This window comes from Vanellus vanellus, assembly GCF_965231255.1.
Source record: "Vanellus vanellus genome assembly, chromosome: 3".
Lineage (NCBI taxonomy): Eukaryota > Metazoa > Chordata > Aves > Charadriiformes > Charadriidae > Vanellus > Vanellus vanellus.
In genome coordinates, this window is record NC_138907.1 from 109,364,865 (window position 1) to 109,384,441 (window position 19,577).

The 19,577-nt window shown below is 38.4% G+C and overlaps 1 protein-coding gene across 1 annotated transcript in view; it reads left to right on the forward strand.

Annotated features, from left to right (window-relative positions):
* TRAPPC12 (trafficking protein particle complex subunit 12) overlaps positions 1–19,055 on the forward strand; it is a gene marked incomplete at its 5' end in the record, with an annotated part of 51,273 nt that extends 32,218 nt beyond the window's left edge. The window contains 6 exons of the mRNA XM_082481909.1: positions 1,915–1,987; positions 5,719–5,792; positions 13,112–13,210; positions 16,339–16,439; positions 17,247–17,334; positions 18,743–19,055. Coding sequence (XP_082338035.1) covers positions 1,915–1,987; positions 5,719–5,792; positions 13,112–13,210; positions 16,339–16,439; positions 17,247–17,334; positions 18,743–18,985 — 678 coding nt within the window. The 3' untranslated portion in view covers positions 18,986–19,055. The remainder of the gene's footprint in view (positions 1–1,914; positions 1,988–5,718; positions 5,793–13,111; positions 13,211–16,338; positions 16,440–17,246; positions 17,335–18,742) is intronic.
* Positions 19,056–19,577: the final 522 nt, after the last annotated feature.

Consider the following 19,577-nt stretch of genomic DNA (forward strand, 5'->3'; position numbering starts at 1 on the left):
GTTGAGCTTGAGGTGATGGCTAGATATCCCCAAGTAATGTCACAGAATGGTTAATGTAGTACTCTAATTGTATGCTAATATCCAATTCTTTCTTTTTTGATGGTGTTAGTGAGCACGTATTCAGAGAAGGGCTTTGTAAAACAAACCTGTTTTCTTTTTGAAAAAGACAGCATGTCTCATTGATGAAGGCACCTTGTTATGTTTAGACCATTTCAAGAATAAGACCATGGACCCTTACTGGGAATGAGAAGTGGTCACTAGAGGTTTTTTAGGGGAAGAGGAAGATTGTGTTTTTCAGACTGGACAGAAAATAGCCCATAAGGTGGTTTTAGTTTGTGGGAGAGAAGAGTGGGGTTTTTTTCTCTGACAGGGTGCCTCATTATACATTAGGCATTTAACACTTCAATGGGGTGCTTCAGTTCCTAAGTGATTTCTAAGTGGCTACACTGCTTTTGAAAGTGGGACTGAGATTCAGTCTCGCAGGTGTGCCACTGTGATCGCATAAATTGCTACGTATCAACTAAGCTGCAGTATCTACTGGTGTATGCTCACAGCCTCTCAGAATTTGAGGTAAGGCAACTTAGCCTAGTCCTCCATGAACAAGGTTTACACTAAATCATATTACCTTGTATTTGTCACAGGCTAACAATTCTTAGCAGGAAAATTACCCTGGCTCAGCTGGCATATGGTAACTGCTGTCATTTCATCATATGTCTCTCCTTGCTCTTAAGTTCCTTGTAGCAAAATTTATGGCACCTAACTTCAAGCTTTCATTCTAGCCTGTGAAAAGAGCTTGGTATCTCTTAGGGCAATTCCTTCTGCCCTGAGATGTCTAAAACAGGTGGGATGAACTCGCTTCCTGGAGCTACCAATTGCTCTTCATTGGCTGTAGAAGGCACCAACATGCTGTCGCGAGGCCAGATTAATTCTATCAGTCTTTGCTTTGGAGGTTTTCCTGTGTGGTTTTTAAGTGTTTGCTTAAAAAGCACTGAGCACAATTGGAATGCTTTGCTGGTGTAGGAAAAAACAATTACTGCTTATAGTAACAGAAGCTGAGAGCTCTGCGTTCGGAAGTGCACTCAGTCCCTGGAAGAGGAAGCACCTTGTATTTCCCTAATTGACTAATCACAGTGGCTGGTTAAAGAGCAAGTGGCCTTAATGCTTTTTTGAAGGAAATCTCAAGCTTTGGTTTACAACCAAAGTTATAAATCTGTAACAGGAAAAATGGGGTGATCTATGAGAATCAGAAAACAAATTTGGAGAAACTGTAATGGGATTAGAAAAAGGAAAGTTGACTTGCATTTCAAATGGAACCTTGCATACATATTTTAAAAGTGCTTAAGACGCAAGCTTCATTAAGTATACGTTTTCATTCTTCTAATAACACAACAAATGTTTCATTCACTCAACAATTTATATGATTTAAAATCTATAATAAATAAAAAGAAGCAATAAAACCCAAACTTTGAGAAGGAAAATGCAGTAAGAACTAAGAGGTGTATTTCACTAAGGACCAAAGGATGAAACCAGAGTACATATTTGGCGGGGGGAGTCAAGAGGCAGTGGTTTCCTATGAAAAATCAGTTTCACTTTCTTTGTGATCATTAACATTCATTCTCTGGTGAAGCATATTTCATGTTTTGCTTAACAAAATGTGCATGTCCCTAGAGTGTGCTGACATTTAATGTTCTGTAAGTATCATAAACCTGAACTCTTAACATCCTTCTACAGTACAGTGGCTTTCTTGCTTTGTGCAATTGAACTAGCTATGGTAATCAGTAATGTTGAATTGTACCTAGGTGAAGCAGTCCTGCCTGAATTGGTTTACATGTAGAGTGTCAATTGTAGATAATTTGCATTTAATATATAGTGCTGTTTAAACTCATGTTGGTTACTTTAAAAAATTTACTACAGATATTAGAAAATTTGGAACAAGGCTTAGCTGAAGATGGAAGTATGACTAACATTACACAGGAGAACAGACAAGGTAGGTATTCTTTAAACATTTTTTTCACAGGCAGTGTGTTTTTATCGCTTGCTTAAGTATGCCAGAAGTTTTCACAAGACTGCTCCAGAGTTGTTAAAACAGTATTTTTGTAATCTCATAGCCTACTCAGCCTCTGGGATAATACACCTTGTACTTCTGTTTGCTGGAATTAATTTCACAGTTTTGCCCTTGATCAAACTGATGTACTAAATCAATTTTTTTTCCTACTTAGAAGAAACAAAGAACATGGCTGCTATTGTTCAGTGATGAATATATAAGCGTATTGCTGTCGTGGCTAGATTGATGTTTCATCTTAAGCCTTGGCTGACTGGCTCCTCTCAGTCCTTATGTCTGAAATCCAGTAAAATTCTTTAGATCAAACTGCCATCATACAAGGGCTGCACTGGCCTAGGATGGCCATAGATGGCTGAGTCTCACTGTAGCTGCATGGTACTTAGACTCCTGAAATACCTAAGTCACTTTTTAGAATAAGATTTAGATCATATTAATCTACATCTTCATTTTTATTATTTTATATCCAATTATCTTATTTTCTTGTTCCTTCTGTCTTAGTTGTTTAACTTCAATAGTATAGGATACATCACTGCAGAAAAGAAGGGTCATCAGGACAAATAGTTGTCCAAGCGGTTTTTTGTTTTGTTTTGACTGAATTTATACCACTGAGGTCATTTGAGTACACTTAAGAATTGGACAAGAGGTGACATTTGGGGCATTGTTATGGATTACATGAACGAGTCATGGTGCCTCGCAAGTTAAAAACATCATGCCAAGAAAACGAAAACCTTTCAGCTTCAGCTAACAGTCTAAGGAAATCTTACCAGGTTCCTTCTAGGGTAACATTCATCTAGAGCCTGTCGGAAGTAAAAGTCTGTCTCAGAGACAGGAAGAGGCCGAGTAAAGTTGTTAGCAGAGTTAAAACATTATTATAAACAGTTCCCCAAAACAGTGTTGATATGGAAGGGTGCAGAGCTGTCTGAACTCTTCTGCCTGATCTTCAAATTGACTGGAGGTAAAGCAGCTTTCACGTGTTACTGTACTTGACACCATCTGGATACATCCTAAGAAAATGAACGCAAATGTAAGCAGCATATATCATAAAGGCATTTGCAAATATCGTCAAATGAATACATTTACTACTCTTCTCAAAAGGGTTAAGAAAAAAACATCTGGTATTGAAGATTTATCCATAGCGCTCCAGGAGTTTCTGTTCTTCTCTCCTTGTATCTACTATTCTTCTTGCCTCTGTTCTCATACCTACTTTTCCCCGTCATCCCCTTTCTACCCTCATTTTTGTCCTTATTATCCTCACATTCTTCTCCTTTTTACCCCTTTAAAATCAAGACACTGATCCCCCTTTAAGGTAAAAGGACTTTTTCCTAGCTGTGTCATAATCGTGTGTCCTGCAGTCTGTAGTTTCTGGCTCCTTGCTTTTTCTCTCTGCTGCTGCTTTAGAGCTGAGATGAGCTCAGGAGGAGGCGTAGTTAGAAAAGCAGCAGCTAGTAGTTACCAAGGGACAAGGCTGCTGAAAATTTGGAGAGGTCTTCACATGTCTACTGTGCAGCTGCCTGTAGGTTTAAGACTACCAAAAAGCCCACGGGACCTTTGCAGAGACTGTTGACTGCTGTTGTCTGTGGAGGTCAGCCAGGTCTGCTCCCTGTCTGCTTCTTCGCTGCATTTGGAGCTCCAGGAGACTGATAATGGGTTTGGTTTTTTTCATGTGAGACTAGCTGAATTAAACCTTATTAACTTTATGTGAAGACGGCCTTAATTCATTATAGGGATTATGCTTACCATGTAATTTCCTTATTGCTGGTGTAAGAAGGTGCCACACCAATCGACTTACCATGCACATTTCCTCTAGTCAGGAGCACAGCACCAGTTTTTCAACAGGCAGAGAGATTTAGTGTTGCACCACTTGCCTGGTAACACATTCTATAAGAGGCCAATTTTGTGAGTTCTCCGTGCACAGAGCTCCTATTGAAATGAATGGCAGTGTGGAGTACGAAGTCCTTGATAAATAACAAGGAAAAACAAATGCTTAGTGTGGAAGCATGGCTGCATGGACCTGCAGAGTGGGTTTCAGGCATTTCAGTAACACACAATGATCAGCTGTTGGGGTTTTGATTTTGTTTACCGATTTGCAGGTTTTCTTTAACCCCTCTCTGCCAGTGCTGAGAAGCCTCATCCCACAGGGCTACAGCATTGCCAGATCAGGTTCCTGTTCAGTTTATAGCACAGACTGAAGACACCCGCTCTCTCTGCTTTGTAGTCCTTTTTGAGAACTGTGGCTGGTGCTATTGCATTGTTAACAGGAAACCTAGATATCTCTGCTGCAGGAATTAACATCTGATTTGTCACCTAAGTCCTAAAAAGCTGAACGTGGCTACCAAACTATGAGGACGTGCAAAAAGGAGATACTAACATAAGTGAAATAATAAAGGAGAGTTATTTAATTATGTCCAGGTTTTACAGACACCCACAAAGAAAGAAAAACAGAAATGTAGCATAAAATATTTGCTTGTGGTTTACAGCATCCTCTCCATTAATAGCAGTAGGGATGTGCAGTCTAGGGGGAATTTCTAAACAAAAGCTGGGAGTAATGAATGATTTCAAGGTACAGTGGGTTCACTCTTGGCCCCCACATTATGCTCCCCTTGACAAAGATAATGTGGAAATATTCATGGATTGGGTTTTTTTGTTTTGTTGTTGGAGAGGATTGAAGGAGTTTTTCTTTTTAGGAAAGGGAGTAGACATTTCACCAAGCTCTGTCCTTATTTGTAATGGCATTTATGTGTGCTGAAAGAATTATCTATGTGACCTGCCATGCTTTCATCAGAGACTACATTATTGATACAAATGAGTGGTCTCAGTTATCACAATCTCATTGAAATAGCCTCTTCTCCCGTTCCTCCCCCCCTTTCAAATCATTACAGTGACCTTGACAGCTGATTGACTGAGATACATTTATTTTCCAAATGTACTAAATTAATACTCCTAATGTTTATTTTTGAGGATTAGAGGAATATTTCTAGCGTTGATCTATGGTACTGTAACACAAGAGAAAAATAAGGATCTTTGTGAACCGTTCCCTTACAACATCAGGAGTCTGTCTGCAAAGCAAGAGAGAGAAATCTGCTGCTGCAGCTTTTAATGCCTGCAAGCTCCAGGAGCATGGGGAAAGCAGACAGGCTTGGCAGATTTTTTCCAGCATATCTCTAAGCCAGAGGCAAGCACAAACAGTCCCAGACTCACACCGTTCTCACCCTGCGTGTTTTGGCTCTGAAATGACATTTTAGTTGTGTTTGATTTTTTTGAGTTTATCACATTTAATGCTGTAGATTGCATGTTTTTAAACTGATGCTCGTTATCACTTGGATCTTTTTATGCACCTTTTGTTCTGATAATGGAAAATGTGTGGCTTCTTTTAGCATTTAATGTTTGGCCTGAGCTCCAAGCGGAGCGGCTGGCTAGTGCTCTGCGTTGTTGCATCGCGTACGGTCCCCAGAGCCGCTCGAGCAGTTCCCTTGGAGAGATGCAGAATTTTCGATCTGATGGTGCGGCATGGCTGAAAATTAAAAATTCTAGGCCAAAACCCAGGGGTGTTAATGAGGGGGATCTTTCAAAATCGTAATTCCTAGGACCAATAATTGATGGCAAGAAAGAACCTCTAATTTATTTGTGCAAATTCACAAGCTGCTCTTACTTTGCAGCCTCTGTTCAGCTGTGGAGGTCACGTCTGGGCCGGGTGATGTACTCCATGGCAAACTGTCTGCTAATGATGAAGGTACGTGGGTGGCAGCAACTGCAGAGGTACCGTATATTCCAGAATAGAGTGCCATAGAAAGTGCAAGAGAATTACTGGCGCATAGATAAGGGAAAACTACCTGGCTGTACATAGAGGTTTTTTCTCAGTGAAGAATTAATTAGCCTTAATAATGTCTTATTTAATAGATAACCATTTGCAGTAATGTTCTTTGGGAACATATCTGTACTTATTTCTCCCCAAATCATCTCAGAGAACATGCAATAACAATACAGAATTTGCATTTTTAAATTGAATTTTTCAAACACTTAACTAAATGCTGTAATTAAAAGCAATTATGTGCTCTGTCTTTTTCAAACTGTGCACTAAGAATGTTGTTCTGTTTGTGAGCATACTGTAGCCTTTGTATGTGATGAAAATCCAAAACATCTAAATACATCCTCCCTTGTCAACTTATCTCAATTGTAAGATATCTTCTTTCAAGTTTAAGTCCTCACTAGTGGGTAGATGCAGAAGAGAAAGGAATAAAAGCAAAAGTAACTAGCTTCCACTGTTGGGGTTTTTTCTCCCTTGATTCCTCCTAATTTTTTTACCAATCCTATTCCATTTGGTGCAACACTTTTAGCTTCTCCTTATATTTAGGAAGTAGAAATAAAACTTTTTTCTGCCCATGGTCAAGGAAACCGGGATATTGCTGTTCTTGCGGCAAACTGCTCTTACCCTGAGCTTAACTGTACTTCACAAATCAATTAGTAGCAACAGCCTCAGAGCAGAGCTGTCAGCAGTATAATCTTCAGGGGCCAAGATTTGCACTCCTTGCTTCCTGTGGTTTGGTTGCCCAAGGTCATGCCAAACTTGACCCTGTGATATTTACTAAGATACTTCCCAAATGGGGCTTCGTTCTTAATATTACAATACCTCAAAAAGCATGCATTTTTTAGGTAAGATCCAGTTACCCAAATACTGCTTTACATGAAATGGAATATCCTTTTTATGGGAATTACAGAAAACAGAAATTTTTATTCATAATGATATTACGATCAGAACATTTCTGTCTTGAATAGAAATAATTGTCCATTAAATCATGAGGTATTTTTAAGAATTAGAAAGCATTTGTGTTTTGAAGTAGGTACTTGACATAGATTCAGGTTTTAAGGAACTTTCTTTTTCAAAAAGCAGGTGGACAAAAGCACGAGTTGCCATCCCAAACAAAATAGAATACATGAAAAAATATATTACCAGCATTTTCCTTTTTAAGAAGTTAACTTTACTTCTGGCTGTGAATTGTTTCAAACACTTCCAGTGTTTTTCTTCTCATGTAAACACAAATCCACGTGTATACACAGTTCGCACCTTTCTTCTGGTTTGGTCCTTTTAGTGCTATTTTCTTCTAGTAATAGAAATATATTTGTGAATACCGAGTATCACCTTTTTGGAAATGGTACTTCAGAAATGCTGCAGCTCAGATAATTCTTAAGACCAATTGTATTTAGGGCATATCTCACAGCTGTTTAGTTACAAAGTTATGGTTCCACGATAACTTCCAGATTACCCACAACTGCATGTTAATACATAATTACTTCCATCTCAAATTTGCATTTTGGTGCATTGGCTATGGAGCAGTTGTGAGTCTCTCAGTTTTCAGAAATATCCCTGTGTGGAGTAGTGAAGAGTTTTTAAGAAAAATTTTTCAAACATAGTCATGTTGCGGTTAAAATCAGAGTAGTACACAAAGCTAATTTTTCCACTTATGTGACAGATTGTTTGTGAGAGAATTATATTGGTTATTTATAAATTTAATAATTTTTAAGACCATTCTAACATGCAGCAATGCTATGATCATCATCTCCACCTTCTAGAGTATGCAGTATGAAACCATTTCTTCAAATAACTTTAAACACTTTTGTTAATTGTCATGAACAATTATATTAATTGAACAGAGTTCCACATATTTATAATTTTGTTTTGCTGTTGTGTAATACACTTTAAAAACTGCATTTGTTTTTATTCAAGTATTTCAAGTGTATGTAATTAAAAAAAAAAAAATTTTATTCCCCTAGTCAGTGCCATCTATTGCCATCTAGTGAGCATTTACCATATTGCAATATGGTCATATTTGAGCCCCAAGTACTATTAGGTGAATGGAATGGCTTATGCTGTTAGTAGAATAATAATAATAATTTATTAAAGTAAAATTATGTGACATCGGTATAAAAAAAGAAAAAAATATTATTGTATTTTTACTAACCTTTTTCTACGGCCAAAAAACTTCAGTAGTATATAATAGGGAACAATCTTGTCAGGATTGACTCTTGAAAAGACTTTGATTAAATGTTGGACCTATAACTATTTAAATCTATTTCAGGTATCCTTACCTCCAATTAGGTTTATTTCATGTCATCTCTCTTCTGCATTACTTATCTGACTTAAGGAATTCTGTTTATGTAGCACAATGATTTTTGTCTTTTTAAATATGGCCTCATTAGTTTCACAGCTAAGCATCCCATTAAACTCTTGAGATGGAAGGGTATATTGTTTCGGAGGTAGTGAGTGAGGTGCAAAGAAGTGATTCACCCAGACTTGCACAGGAAACCTCTAGTAGAACAGGAAATTAACCACACGTCTCCTTTACCCTGGGACCATCTTTCCTAGGTACTGAATTCTGTCTGCTGTGTCCTTCTATCTGTGTGACTGATGATCCAGTTGAGGCAGTCTTACTATATCGTCTTTCCCTGTTCATCCCCTTTTCTTTGTGCAACCTTTGTTAAATGTATTCTAGCTTCCTTCCATGTATCACTATTGGGCTTAACCAAGTGACAAAAATGAAGAAATGCTGGATCTCATTCATATCAACTGAATCAGCTTTTCCCGTTTCATGTGAACATGGGGCAACTTAAGGGAAGAGGTGGAAATACAGCGGGAAGGGAAGGGGACACACATAACATGTCACTGTAGACTTCCATTTACAAGAGCTGTGGGCTTAAGTCACTCTGAAAGCGTACCCTGAATGTAGCAGCATGAGGGAATATTCATTTAAAATGAAACTGATGATGTGCATTGCTTCATTTCAACAATCTAATTGCAAAACATCTGTCATTTTACTAAATCACCATGGAAGTGTCTTGAAAACTTTTAGAGTTTCATCTGAGCTAAAATTGGTTTTGACATTCTCTTACCAGACTTTTACCTCTCTGAGGAATAAACACTTAAGTACTTTCCATATATATTATAAATGCACTCTAATTAAAGGCACATTTTGCACTTTTTAGATTTTTTTCTGTGTTGTCTTAGCTTTTGTAGGACTTGCCTATCATAAAAACAAAAGCACTATAATTGATTTTAATTTGGGTCTAATGTAATTAAAACTGTACAAAGAAGGAGGTAACAGCTTGTACTAATGACGCAAGGGACTGATACCGAAGGACTTTGGTTCCTCTATGATTTAAAGGAGAAAGACTGCATGAATCACCGTGTATTTTGCCTAACTGTACTGCAGTAGTGCTCTTTGAATTCGTAACACTGTGAATCTCTGCTTTCGTAACCCTTCCACAAGTGCATTAGATAGAGAGGAAAGGTAAGTTATCCCTGCCCGCTCTTCCCAAAATGTAGTATTTATGAACTATATACAATTTGTATAACTAAAGCTGATTTTTAGTCTAGGGTTTATTGGACCTACTCTCAGCATTCTACATATCATGGTCTTTTATGCTTATTTCTAAATATCTCATCACTGGTGGTGAGGGAAATGTGAAAATGTATAATGCAGTGACCATGAAGGGTAATACATTTATACTGCAGTGCATCAAAGGAAAAAACCAACCCCGCTTGCCATTTTTGTGCAAGTAGATGGCTTACTAGTACTATTTTGGATGAGTATATTTAATGTTAGCTCCAAATTTTCATAATAAAAGAGATACTGAATTATAAAACAACAGGCCAATTCTCATTCATATCCTGAATTGGGTTACTTCAGTCCTTCTTTTGGGATTTTTTTTTATGAAAGTTTGGAAAATCTGAAGGTTCACAATCTTTAGAAATTAAAGACCACGACAATACATCAGCTACACCTTTAGGTCTTAAGATCACAAGCTGCAGTCATTGGGGTTTTTATTGGCAGTACCTAATACATCTTACTCCTCACAACCGCAGCTTATATCAACCACAACATGTATCAACCATGACTTTGCTCCTCTGGGAGGGTGTCTATTTATCATTCTCACAATTTTTCTTATACCATGTGACGTTAGCAAAGCTGGGAATGAAAACAAAGTCTTTAGTAAATGAGAGCAAATCTCATCTACTTTACAATATGCTCCTTCAGAAGGAACTGTCAGGTAAGATGCTTTTATAACTTACCATGGAATGGTATCAGTCTGTATCACGTGGAGGATACTCTAGAAATCTGCTTCTGTGACAGTAGGGGGGACGAGTAAATGCATATAAAACTCACTGTGGGATCCTTGAGAAACTACAAAATGAGATTGTATTTAGAAGTGAGCCTGGATTTTGTGATAGTGTTTTACAGTTTCATCTGGGGGCCATCCTTGCCTATGCTTAGGGGGTGTCTTTGGACACATATAACCTAGTCTCTTGTCATCTCCTGTAAGAAATGGGCCCCATTCCTGTGATAGGTACTGCAAGGCATGGGGTAGATAAGCATGGATGCTGTGTGCTGTGCTGTTGTATGGAAACAGGGTGCCATATAGAATCATAGAGCTCATATCCGCGAATACAGTGCATAGACTCTTAATGCTTCACCTCTACTCACACTGTAGGAGGTGTGAATGTTTATGTACTCCTAGTTATAATGCATATGCTGATGTACAGTCACTTGATAGGGAATGCAGAAGGAGCGGAGGGTTGGTTTGCCTGACGAGGCCACGTCCATGAAGCCGCCGCAGCCTGGGCCACCAAGACTTGGCTGCTTCTCCCTACCAAGGCTGGCTGCTGCCTGCACTGGGGACCCTGTGATGTTATAATTGTGCAAACAGTGCCCCCTCGTGCAGCTGCTTCTGGCCAAGGCTCTTCTGCAGTCATGCTAAGCTGTAAACTCAGCTGACAGAAGCATTTTTCTATCAGCTTGACTGCATGGTCTCCTGGGAGCTGTTTCTGCATCAGTTTGGGGCTGTGGCTGTGAAGCCCCCGTCCCTCATGGTTGTGTAGTCTAAGCCTTAGAACGTGCATGAGACTGAGCTCTGGGTAAGGGGCGGCTTAAGACCACAGAATGGAAGACATGGAGCACAAGAGCTAGAATTTGATATAACAAGATTATTTCTCCAGTGAGCACATTTTAGGCTTAATGGGATAAAATTCACAGTCACAGACAATCCTTCAGATTTTATAAATTACACTCCTGCAGGTATTAATAGCTAATACAAGCGTGGCTGGGGTTCCTCTAAGGAGCCAGTTCAGAGGGTCCCCGTTCCAAGTTTTTTATTCCTACTTAACACAGTGGGACTCCATGATCAATGACGTCCTTTAGTGAGAGCTGTTACAGTGAAAATTGAGTTTTTACCAAGTCATAAATTTATGAAAAATTTTTGGTAGCATAAACTTTGTCACATTTGAGTTCTGAATGCTAAATAAATCAGAATTTAAATAAATAGATTCTTGTGAATATGGCCGGTTGTCTTTGCTCTGAACTCCTTCCATTACAAATAATAAGCATGAACATGGCATGGCACACTAGGACTGGAATGAACTCTGAATGTTAATAATTAACCGTTCAGAATTCCTTATTATATCCACAACATGCAAGTTGTTTGCAAAAGAAAGGTCCTGCAGAGTGCTTCCTGGGCTCTTTAAGTCAGCCTCTACTATTATAGGATGTGTAATTTCTCTCATATACAGATCAGACTCCAAAGACTTCTCTTGATTTTTTTTTCTGTGTATGAAACAATTAATATGTTCCGAATGGTGACCTGGTGCATGGATCAAGTAGGGTTCAATCCTTTTAAGTGTGACCTCGGGAAAAGAAATTCATTACACCTGGGGCACATTGCCTCCTCAGACTAAGCAGCAGATGAAGAAAAAGTACCTTTACCGGTAGCTGTGATCATATTAGAGACAAGTTAAATGAGCACTATAATTTGACCAAGAAAAATGGTAGGGTAGAGAGTATCCCAAGATGTCTATGTGGTTTTGAAAGATTATTCTTTGATGTCTTTTGCTTCACACCCACTACAAATTCTGGTATTAAGTTGAAGGGCAGTACTCTCAGGAAGCACCAAATTAGTACTGCGCAGAGAGTCTTCTGTCTTTGCATATGCCTGGCTTTTATAAGTAAATTCAGGTTTTCTCTGCTTTGGATTGCTCCAAGATGCTGTAGCTGAAGGTAACGCAGTCCTGTGCCCTGTGCATGAATCTACTGCATGTCTTCTGGTCAGCGTAGAGCACGTGCAGAGTTTCTCATGTATGCCTGCCAAAGACTGTGTAGCCAGGCTCTAAAAGTCATTTACTGCCCAGGTCATTGAATTACTGTGGTTTAACCATGAAACAGCTGGGCTGCAGTAACCAGTCACATGGGCGTTTCTTTGCTGTGGGAAATTGGACCGTGATTTTGTTTAATCCTCTGTCCCTAGTCATCATCTGGAAGGTACGATTGCACTGCATCTTGAGCATCTCAGAGCTGCCGCTTGCCAGCACAGTCTTTGTGCAGGTGTGTGTGGGGGGTGTCACTTGCAAAGCTTCCTGGACTTCAAAACCAGCCCACCCCTCACTTAGTTTTAGCCCAAATCATTTTTCTATTTAGATTACCTGTCCATTTTGCTTTTACACGATACGGTAGGAGGGAACAGGAGTTAGGATGGAGGGATAGAAAAGGTCTTCTTTCCCTTGGCAGTAGTGCTAGTTTGTGATCTGAAAACGTGCATGAATTTCAGCTCCTGTCACATTATATTTTTCACAAGCGCGTGCACAAGCAGTTCCCAAAGCTTTAGAGCATAATTTGTTAAACCATGTAAATTACACATACATTTGAAACATGAGACACTTCTCAAGTGCGTATACCCCAGTCACACATAATGCTTTTTATTTCATCCTAAATCATAATCTAAACTGAAAAGTAAATGTTCAGATTTTTGGTTCTTGGCATTTAGCTACAAACAGAATATGATCCAGTTGGGAAAAAAAAAAATCCCCTGTGTATGCAATTCCAGTATAACTGAGAAAAGACCAATGTAGTCAACTACTAGTGCCTACTGGGAGAGATAGAAATTCTGTCCCACTGACAAGTTGCAGTTACTTCATTTCTGTTACTAATATGTCTTTTAAAAGAAGGCAACATAAAGACTGAAGAATGCTGAGCTTAAATATCTGGTCACGTGCTTTTCACCTCTTAGGACTATGTGCTTGCTGTAGATGCTTATCACACCGTCGTCAAATACTACCCACAGCAAGAACCTCAGCTGTTGAGTGGAATTGGAAGGATTTTTCTTCAGGTATGCATTTTGTTCTAAATCTGCTCGGTAATATTGCTATTGACAGCTATGTAGTGAATAACTGTTGCATTTAAAAATTGTTGGATGTATCAAATTGTAGAGGCAGTGGTCAAAACGAAAAAAAAATCTTATACCATGTGATGTTAGGTCAAAAAGCAACATTCTGCTTTCCCTAAAACTAGTGCTAAAGTTCCCATTGACTTCAGTGAGCCAGAATTTCACTAAAAATCTAATTTCTCACTGTCTCAAACTGCATGCAGCTCTCAGTCATGCTATGTAACTGCCACCTTCATCTAGAAGAAATTTGAGAGTTTCCTTCTTTTGTCCAGGTTATATCCCTGAGAAGACGGGGAGCTTGGTTAACAGGCAAACAACAAACTTAAGTGCATTGTGTATTGGAGGGTCCTTGTTAGAGAATATGATTATTTGGGGTTAAGAGATGCAGACCACTTCAAAAATTTAACATTTTAATGACTAATTAAAGCTAAGTCTTTCTTTTAAATGTTCTGAAAAAAAAAAAAAAAAAAAGAGTAAACTGTTTCCCCGAGTGGAAAAAATGAGAATTAAAAGTTTGACATGTTTGCTGAGAAGATACAAGAAATGAGAACTCTTCATGACCACAAATACAGTGATGAGTCTCAAAGCATATTATATTTGGACTCATCAGGCTCCCAGTGGACCAAACTGGTAGTTTGCTTTAGAAATTCATTATTCTTATGGTTAGGGGCTTCCTTCTAATTTCCAGGCTAAAAATATTTGACTGCAGATTCATTTACACTTGTTCCAGTATTATCCTTTAGTTAAATGTAATTATTTTCCTGGTGGTTTACACATTTAGTGGTATTTATAGAGAGAAATTGTATCCTTTGCCATTTTAACTGAATGTATAAACTTTTAGAATGAATGTTTGTTTTGTTTGAGTCCCATTACCTAAGATCTGAGAGAAATGCATCTGTTCCATTAGATAGAATATTAACAGGTATTCCATAAATGCTTTGGTAGAAGAATAATAATTTCTTTATGTTGTCAAGGGAGAGGTCTTGTGATTAGAGGTAAAGCAGGACCTGTTTTATTAGTGATGTTAGTCGGGCTTTGGATACTGCCGCTATAATACTCCCATAAGCAAATTGGGAAGATACCTAGATGAAACCTTAAGATGGATGTTTGCAGCATCTGAAAAGTGTACTTGGAAAGTCATTCGCTGGTAGACTGGAAGGACTTGCTAGATGATCTTTTCCACAAGGATCTCTAGGGTTTGCAGTGTTTGTATTTTTTGGTTAGGTGCTTGTATTTTTTGGTTAGGTGCTTGTATGATGAAATTCGAAGCATCCTTGTAAAACGTACAGATAATACCAAGCTGGGAGTGGTACAGACACTATGAAGGGCAGGATCAGAATGCAAAGTAATCTCGACAAGTTGAGAAACCAAAATGTTAAATTGGCCGTGATTCAAACAGCAAAGGTAAAATACTACCAAAGACTGGGAGTAATAAGTAAGTACAAAATGGGAAACAATTAACGAGACACTGCTCTGTAGAAAGGAATTAGGCTAAGGGTAATCAAACTACACGTGGGTAAACAAATCAGACTTCCAAAATACTGTAGCATAAAAGCAAACTTCATATTCACGTGTGAAACATAAAGTGATTCTTCCATTCTCACTGCTGGTGAGAGCTCAGTTTGAGGTCAGCGAGCACTCGGGGAGGATGTGAAGTCACTGGAGAGAGTTCAGAAAAGAACAGCAGGAATGGTCAGAGAATCCAGAAAACACTATCTGTGGGAAAGGGATGAACATCCTGATTTGCTTGAAAACTGATTCTCATTCTAGAAGAGGAAACATAGGAGAAAGTGCAATAAAAATTTTCAAGTATGTTAAAGGCTGTTAAAAAAGGAGAGTTGTACTACTCTCCCTGACCACTGTGGATAGGACAAAAGGTTGGGGTGCAGCAGCAACATAAAGTGTATTTTTTAATACTAAGGCTTAAGAATTCTGGAGTGAGTTTCCTAGGGAGGCTATGTAATATTCACCATCTGAGCGCTTTAAGGAGTCTTCAACACATTTGTCACAAGCATTTTTGGTAATGTTGGTCCTGTTCTTGAATAAACAGGTGATCTTTTGAGGGCCCCCTGAATCTCCCCACCTGTGGGCTGACTGGTTTCCATGGTTTATGCTCCTGAACTAGTTTAGTTTTACTCCTTTTAATAGATTTATTTTACCCAGTACTAAGTTTTCTTCTCCTTCCATCTCTCCAGCCAGAAATTAGACACTGTGTTGTGAAACTTTACCAAAAGCATCAGTGTATCCTTCTATGAAACGTACATTGCTAACTTATTTAGCAAAGGGGCCTTCTTCAAAGATTTTTTTTTCTTTCATTTCAAATAGCAATGTATGTGACATACCCTTAGGTGAAATACCCTTTCGTTTCTAGGAATCCCCTTCCCCATACCCTCCCAAAAAAATCTGTTCCTCTTTATGCCAGCTTTCAAATCCCTCATTCCTTCAGCCTGCACAATCCACTCACCAGTATTTTCCAATCTGCAAATAGTCTGTCTCCCTGATACCGTCAGTGACCCATTGTATTGGGGTTGTTTTCTGACACATTTCGGCCTGATGCACTGAAGTCGTCCTGTGGTCACTGGCTATGACCCATATGCTGTGGGTTAACAGAGTACTGGTCCTCTGCTAGCTACCAGGCTACTGTATTCCAGTTCCACCCATGGGCAGTGTCTTTCTTCACTTCCTGCAGAGTAACGCCCAGTCTCACTGGAAGTAATTCTGACCTTTTCTCATTTTCAGCTAATTTTATAAACTCTGGAGTCGGTTACAACAAGAGCCAAATGAGGCGATGGGCGACCCCTGCCATGCAGTCTGTGAATGCTCTATAACCCACAGCTGAGAAACGCTGCCCGAGATAAAACTGTGCATGCTTTTGGGGTTCTTTTCATGATCTTAACATGGCTCTTCAAATACCTTATTTCATAACAGACGTTACCCAGTCAGCTTGGTACCAAACAATTAGATAATGGACTTTGATATGTTTTCATGTTCCTATCCTTTGTAACAGATATAATCAAGTTGCATCTCTTTTCTTCATATTGTGGTAACTTTCTTATGATTTTACTGTCTAGATTGGAGACATAAAAACGGCAGAAAAATATTTTCAAGACGTTGAGAAAGTGACTCACAAATTGGATGGACTACAGAGCCAAATTATGGTTTTAATGAACAGGTAGGTAATTTAATAGCTAAACAAAACTTTAAAATACAATTTTGCAAAGTATGCGTTGTGAGCATTAAACTACCCTTGAGACAATCCCATTTTCTTTCTGTCTTTTACGTAACTACATCTGTCATAAGTGGGCCTGAATGGCATATAGACCCAGGAGATCTGTATTACTCGGTACAGTCATATTATCCTGGATTGAAATTGTGATCCTTCAGTTGATTTTTACAAAGCTTTTTCTCATTCTTCCAGGCATTGCGTATTTTCATTCTGCTTTTTCAATATACATTTGCATAAATAACTCTTAGGAGAGGAGAAGCTATTTTGAGCCCTAACCCTACAATCAGATTTGCTAGTAAAGTTACCGCCTGGTAGTTTCCAAGAATGCTGGAATATGTTGTAGTAAATCGAGCTGCTTGATGGGGGGGGGACTCAGTTTGTAATGGTTAGCACATTGGCTCAATATATTTAGAAAATACTATTCAAAAGTGCTCTGAAAATTATATAGCATGGCTAATTTCACGGAGAGAAATAATTCCAGGAAGAGAGTATCTGCATTTAAATTAATGAAAACACAATGAAGACTGTTGCTTTAGTAGGCAGAATATATAATAGCCAAATGATCCAAGTTGTCATTCCATTTGTCTGTAAATCAGCGTCTCCTTGCTGGTTGTAATTACACCGTGAAGAGCAAATGTCAGAAACTCTCACATCTATAACAGGAAAAGTAAAAAATGGTGTCCGTTCTTTATAAAATATATTATCACCTTGGGTTTTTGAGGAGAACTCACTCATATGTCACTTACTTTCTAGAGCATTTCTCCACCTTGGTCAGAATAATTTTGCAGAAGCTCATCGATTTTTCACAGAAATCTTAAGGATCGACTCATCAAATGCTGTGGTAAATCTCCAAATTGCTACATTTATAATGAACACCTAAATTATTCTTGTAATGCTTCATGTGTGGATTTAATTAGTACCCAGAGTATGCTCAAAGCTTTATAGAAAAATTGGATGTGGCATGTGTGCCAAAGGGGTTTTAGTATACATAAGGATTAGGTACAAAATGGGATGGGAAGTGAAGAACCACTCTATATGAAGGGCATGAATGCTTAGGCATGCATGTAGAAATTCCAAAACATTATGTTTTATGGGATCTTTGCAAAAGCACTTTTTTTTTTGCTTTCGCTGTTTTTAGCATAGACATGCGTGTCAGAAAAAGAAATGGCAGCTGCCAACGTATATAAGATTAACTTGATTTCACACAACATTGAAGGGATATTGTAATTTTAAACACGACATTTTTAACACGTTGCATATCACAGCCTTGGATTCCCATCACAAGAGGAGATCAAAGAAGAGCTGTTTATTTACTTTTGGGTTTTCCACATTTGGCAGCTTTCAGTGCATGGTAATATAAGAGTGTTCCTAAGACCTGAGACAGCTTACCCCCAGTAGCCCAATCCAAGACCATTTAAAGACTGAGGGGACTGAGGTTAAGCAGCACATTAATTGCATCATTTTGCAGGCTGTAAAATAGTACGTATTATAAATCGTGTGAGATCAATAAGGTTTCCTGAAGGGAGAGAAAAAGAATTTTTTTTAAAAAGGTTGTGTTCTTCCTTTATCTGCTAGTTTCTGAATGTGTGATAGTTTCTGCTGCTAAACATGTTATATGACTTTGTACTGTTGGAATCTTTCGGTAACTCATAAAATCTGGTTTGTGTGGAAAAGAAATGGAACCTGACTTGATCATTTATGATGTATTTAGACTGCCCTATCTGCTGAATTTACTAGAAGTCAGTTGAAGATGCGTTTGTGATAATTTCTTCCTGTTGCCTATGTGGATCTTCTATATGTAAGCCAGAGAGAAAAACGCTTCTGAAGATTTAGTGAAGTCATTAAAAAAAAAAATAATTATGGAAATGACAGCATGCAGAGGCTCATGTATTTCCTGAAATCTGTTTCAGTTGACTTTCAGAATTAACTGACTGATGTCCTATACTATTTATATTTCGGTTTAGACTCTGTCTTTTAGAGTTGCAGCTCTTAGAAGTCAGCAAGTCTTACTGGCACAGGATAAATCTTGAAAATAACAAGAAGGATTGGGCTGTATGATTGATAATGTATTTTAGTTACCTGCACACACACACACAAAATAGTAATTCTTAGCACATAGTAAATCTGTTGTAACTCCAGATGCTAGATATTTTTTTTCCTTTTCTCTCATCACTTGTAAGTACATACATACATACATACATACATATACACACTTATTTGTTTGTATTTACAATATATTTTTTCTCTAGGCTAATAACAATGCTGCCGTTTGTCTTCTTTATCTGGGAAAACTGAAGGATTCCCTCCGGCAACTGGAAGGGATGGTTCAGCAGGACCCTAAACACTACCTACATGAGAGTGTTCTCTTCAACTTGACAACGATGTATGAACTGGAGTCATCTCGCAGTATGCAGAAGAAGCAGGCGCTTCTAGAGGCTGTAGCTATCAAAGAGGGCGATAGCTTTAATACTCAGTGTCTCAAGTTAGGATAGATCATTTCCAACTATTTTTTTCCAGCAAGGCTGATTTTTTAAATTGTATATACTCTTGCTAATGTGTAAATGTGCAATAAAATCTATTCAATTATGGATATTCAGTGGCATTACTACAGAATTTGTTGTCTGTAACAATCCTATCATTGTGAAGACGTTGTGCTGACTTAGAGCCAGCTTCATCCCTACAAGTCTATTACTGTTTAGGTATTCTTCGTTACAGTGTACTATTTATATACAATTACTCAGGTTGTTTTTATAAGAAAAACTGAATTTGACCTTATATTGTCTTGATGATTGTTACTGTTTTTCAGTAACTAGTGAGCAAAACACATGAGCTAATTTCATCAGCTAAGAGTTACTGACAGAATATCAGTATGTGTATTACAGAAATGAAATTCTGAATGCACTTCTCTTCACTTGCTTGTACTGTGTGTGTCTCATTTTGCCCCCATCAAACTATTGAGTATTATACCTTTGTATGTCCACTGCTCTCAAAGGAGGGTGCTTGATAACCACCATATAGAATCGCAACATGGTTGGGGTTGGAAGGGACATCTGGAGGTCATCTGGTGCAGCCCCCCTGTCAAGC